The following is a 3,290-nucleotide window of genomic DNA, read 5'->3' on the forward strand; positions in this document are numbered from 1 at the left end:
ACAAACCAGAGGTAATAATACAGATACAGCATGTGGAGGGTGCAATAACAGACCTCTACATAACATAACCACAGCACTGAAACGTGCATGAACCAATCTGCTTGTTAAGTTTGACATCAACTTCCGGGTCCAAATGCTCCATCAGATGCCTTACGCAAATAAAGCAACTGTATGAACACTCACAGTGCACAAATCAAAAAAACTTTTATCTCATACTAAAATTATCTTCATTGCAAATGGAGTACAGGCACATTTATGACCGCAGCTCAGAAGAGTGTTTGGCTTTTCACTCCGACACACTACACAGTCTTCAGAGTCAAAGGCTTCAGTACCTGAAACAAAATACAGGTTGTTTATCTACATATATTCATCAGTAAGAAATAAAATTCATAATCATGTGACAATAAGGCATAGGCAAAAATCTGTCTTAGATGTGTTGGGTGGGTTCATCCCTTTTTAATCCAATGCTGGGTTGAAAATAACTTTTAAAGTATTTCAATCTTATTTAAATACATAATTCTGTAAAAGGTGCTTGTTCCTTTAAGTCTGAAACCAATTAAATAGGCACGTATTATATTATATTTGCAGTATATATTTCAGTGATAATTTACACACTGGTAGGCCCATTTTCATACTGTATGGTCCAGCAAACTAATGGGCCAGCTTTGCAACTAATATATATATATATTTACAACACTACATTGTTCGAATTGAGGGGAGGGTGGGGGTCCCAGACCTCCTATAAGCATTGAGGGCGCCCTATAAAGCACAAAAATATAAATTGGGGGGTCCCCTGGTTTTTATTTTAATTAAAATATTTTTTATTCTCATGCTGTCATTATTTGTCGTAATGTGGCAATAAACAAATCCAAAAGATTTCTGTCTGAAATAAATGTAAACTCTCAAGTGTGCCTCACGCTGTTTTCTGGAGGAATTGATAGATTGTTAGATATAGGATTGGGTTTGGTGCTTTAAATCACATCTTACTTTGTAAAATCATGGCGAATCTATAATGACATTGGAGTGGGAGGGGCTTAGCTAGGGGACTCCCATAATCTTTGACATAATTCTGCAACACTGTATACCCAGGAAAGGGGGTTTTCCACTCCAAAATTGCATCTTTTTAGAGCATACATTTACACCTGCTATGTGATAATCTTACCTGTGTTATAAGATTCATGGATCTGCATGCTCATTGGTTTATTCAGTCTTTTCAGTGTTTCTTTATTGATGTCTTTGTAGATATAGTTATTATCATCAGTGTGTTTGTTGTGTTTCAGAGCAGGGCAGGACCTATAGGTGTATAGCCGATCTTTCTTTTTGGAACCTAAAACACAAATGAAACCACAATGTTAAGCAATTAAGACGGACGTACAGTATTCATTATGCAATGCTTGATTTTGCTTAAGCTACGCACCTGCACACATCCCCAACCATTGGGTTAAATTAACCTGAAAATATATACATAATTGACCCAACTGTGGGTTGAAATAACCCAGCATTTAAAAAATATCATGGCTCCACCACAGTCCTAAAAGTATACATATTTGTACCTATGGTACATATTAGCACTGCCCCATTGACAGCACCTTGAGTATAAGCTTATATGTTCAAGATAATTACCATTTACTTTTTTAAATATTTTTATTGGTGCTCTCATTACACAATGCGTTTTAATAACATAAAGCCCTCACCAAGCAGCATCACTGCGCTTGTCTGTCCATAGATGTCAATCATCGCCCAGATGGGCCCGTGGATATTTAGAGCAGTCGGCTGAAAGGACTTGGTACCATCAGAACTTCGTGTCCAAAGTCTGGCATATCTGTCGATCCAGAACTCAGTCTCTGAACCTGGGTAACACGTGTCCTCGTGAAGTATCGCTGCTGCGTACAGTGAGGAGGAGTTGGTTAAGTCTGGAACAGCCATTGAGGGTAACGTTGTCTCCTCGGGTAAAACATTTGCAAAACCGACCCGCAGCGAGCCGTGCAAATTCTTCGTAGAGCGTTCGACCCGCAGGCGCAACTTCTCCTGGATCTGTACCGGTCGCGCGCTGAACACCAGACCGTGGCGAAACGACGACTCATCTCTGGTCGCCCGTCGCCCACCGTCACTTAGCGTAATCAGACGACCGTTCACATTTGAGTGGAACGACAGGGGTCCCAAACTGGTGCGCTTGTGACACACGCACCGATGCACTGAAACTGGAGGAAAAAAGTGTTGTTAGAGAATAAAGCAAACGGGATGAAAATCATCTATTTTGTAATAACCGGAAGAGGGCGAAATTGTTCGCTTTCAAAGTCACTTACTAGATTGTCTGCGTGGAAACTTTCCTTAACTGAATTAAGTTTATTGAACTATTTATTATTATTGTTATTATTAATGAACACGCTTGCAAAGAACCAATGAGCAAGTATTAGACCTATTCAGCATTTGCCCCACAATTTATCATTCAATATAAAAACATAATTCAATTTCTTTAAATCTATCTATCTCTTAGATAGTAACATATTCCTGCTTTATACAGAAATATTTGAAGAAAAAGTTACCATTTGTCATCATTTGCCTTTGCTTCTCTTTCTTTTTCGCTGTCATCCTCTTCACTTCTTGCAAAGGTATCTATAAATGTTTTAGCTTCTGTCATAAAATGAAAGAAAACTTGCTTTTAATGCTGTGTACACGCTATAAATACGTGTTGTGTTTTCCTTATAGGACGAGGACAGGAAGGGGGCGCGGTTCTGGAAAAATTACCCCAATCTGTTCAACATGATTGACAACTTACTGTTGGCAATTTCTGGAATCGGTAATGCACACATCTTGTCCATACAAGAAAAAGGCAAATGTCGTTGCTATTATTACAATTTTTATAAAAAGAATGCAAAAAAAAACAGCATTGAGCTACTGCAGATGCCGTAAATAAGTGAATAAATGTGTTTAGTTGTAATACAGAAAGAAATAGATTCAACTCTGGTTGTGGTAATAACTTAAATTTGAACTAATCAATTATTCAAAAGTCATTGTTTTTAAAGTAACTCTGACTGAGTGTTGGCTATGTTTATGTGTTGCGGCGCATAGTTTCACTTTCGGTTTGAGTCAAGGTATATTATACGCAGTGGAGTATGACACTTGGATATACATTAATAATCCCAAAGGCATAAGGGAAAAAAATAACATTTAGTTATGTGAATAATGTGATGAAATTACGAACAATCATCACATCAAGTCATTAATAGCCTACACGCAATCAAACGAGCCACCGGGACAAAATGATAAAGGTGGCCACGAGGTAGCCT

The 3,290-nt window shown here is 38.1% G+C and overlaps 1 protein-coding gene across 1 annotated transcript; it reads right to left on the bottom strand.

The window, feature by feature from the left end:
• Positions 1–4: 4 nt before the first annotated feature.
• LOC129414292 (E3 ubiquitin-protein ligase NEURL3-like) lies at positions 5–2,685 on the bottom strand. Its single transcript, XM_055168300.2, has 4 exons — positions 2,547–2,685; positions 1,695–2,201; positions 1,163–1,327; positions 5–332 (listed from the first exon to the last, which is right to left on the bottom strand). The coding sequence occupies exons 1-4, from the start codon at positions 2,590–2,592 to the stop codon at positions 211–213; spliced, it is 840 nt and encodes a 279-aa protein (XP_055024275.2). The 5' UTR covers positions 2,593–2,685; the 3' UTR covers positions 5–210.
• Positions 2,686–3,290: the final 605 nt, after the last annotated feature.

Source organism: Misgurnus anguillicaudatus, chromosome 5 (genome assembly GCF_027580225.2).
Source record: "Misgurnus anguillicaudatus chromosome 5, ASM2758022v2, whole genome shotgun sequence".
In the NCBI taxonomy this organism is placed as follows: Eukaryota; Metazoa; Chordata; class Actinopteri; order Cypriniformes; family Cobitidae; genus Misgurnus; species Misgurnus anguillicaudatus.

Bases quoted from the DNA above. Each gene is read 5' to 3' on its own strand.
- LOC129414292 (XM_055168300.2), bottom strand. From the start codon at position 2,592: ATGACAGCGAAAAAGAAAGAGAAGCAAAGGCAAATGATGACAAATG. The intron at 2,202-2,546 runs GTAACTTTTTCT...TTTTTCCTCCAG, and splicing joins AAGGCAAATGATGACAAATG to TTTCAGTGCATCGGTGCGTG. The intron at 1,328-1,694 runs GTGAGGGCTTTA...TTTGTGTTTTAG, and splicing joins AAGCGCAGTGATGCTGCTTG to GTTCCAAAAAGAAAGATCGG.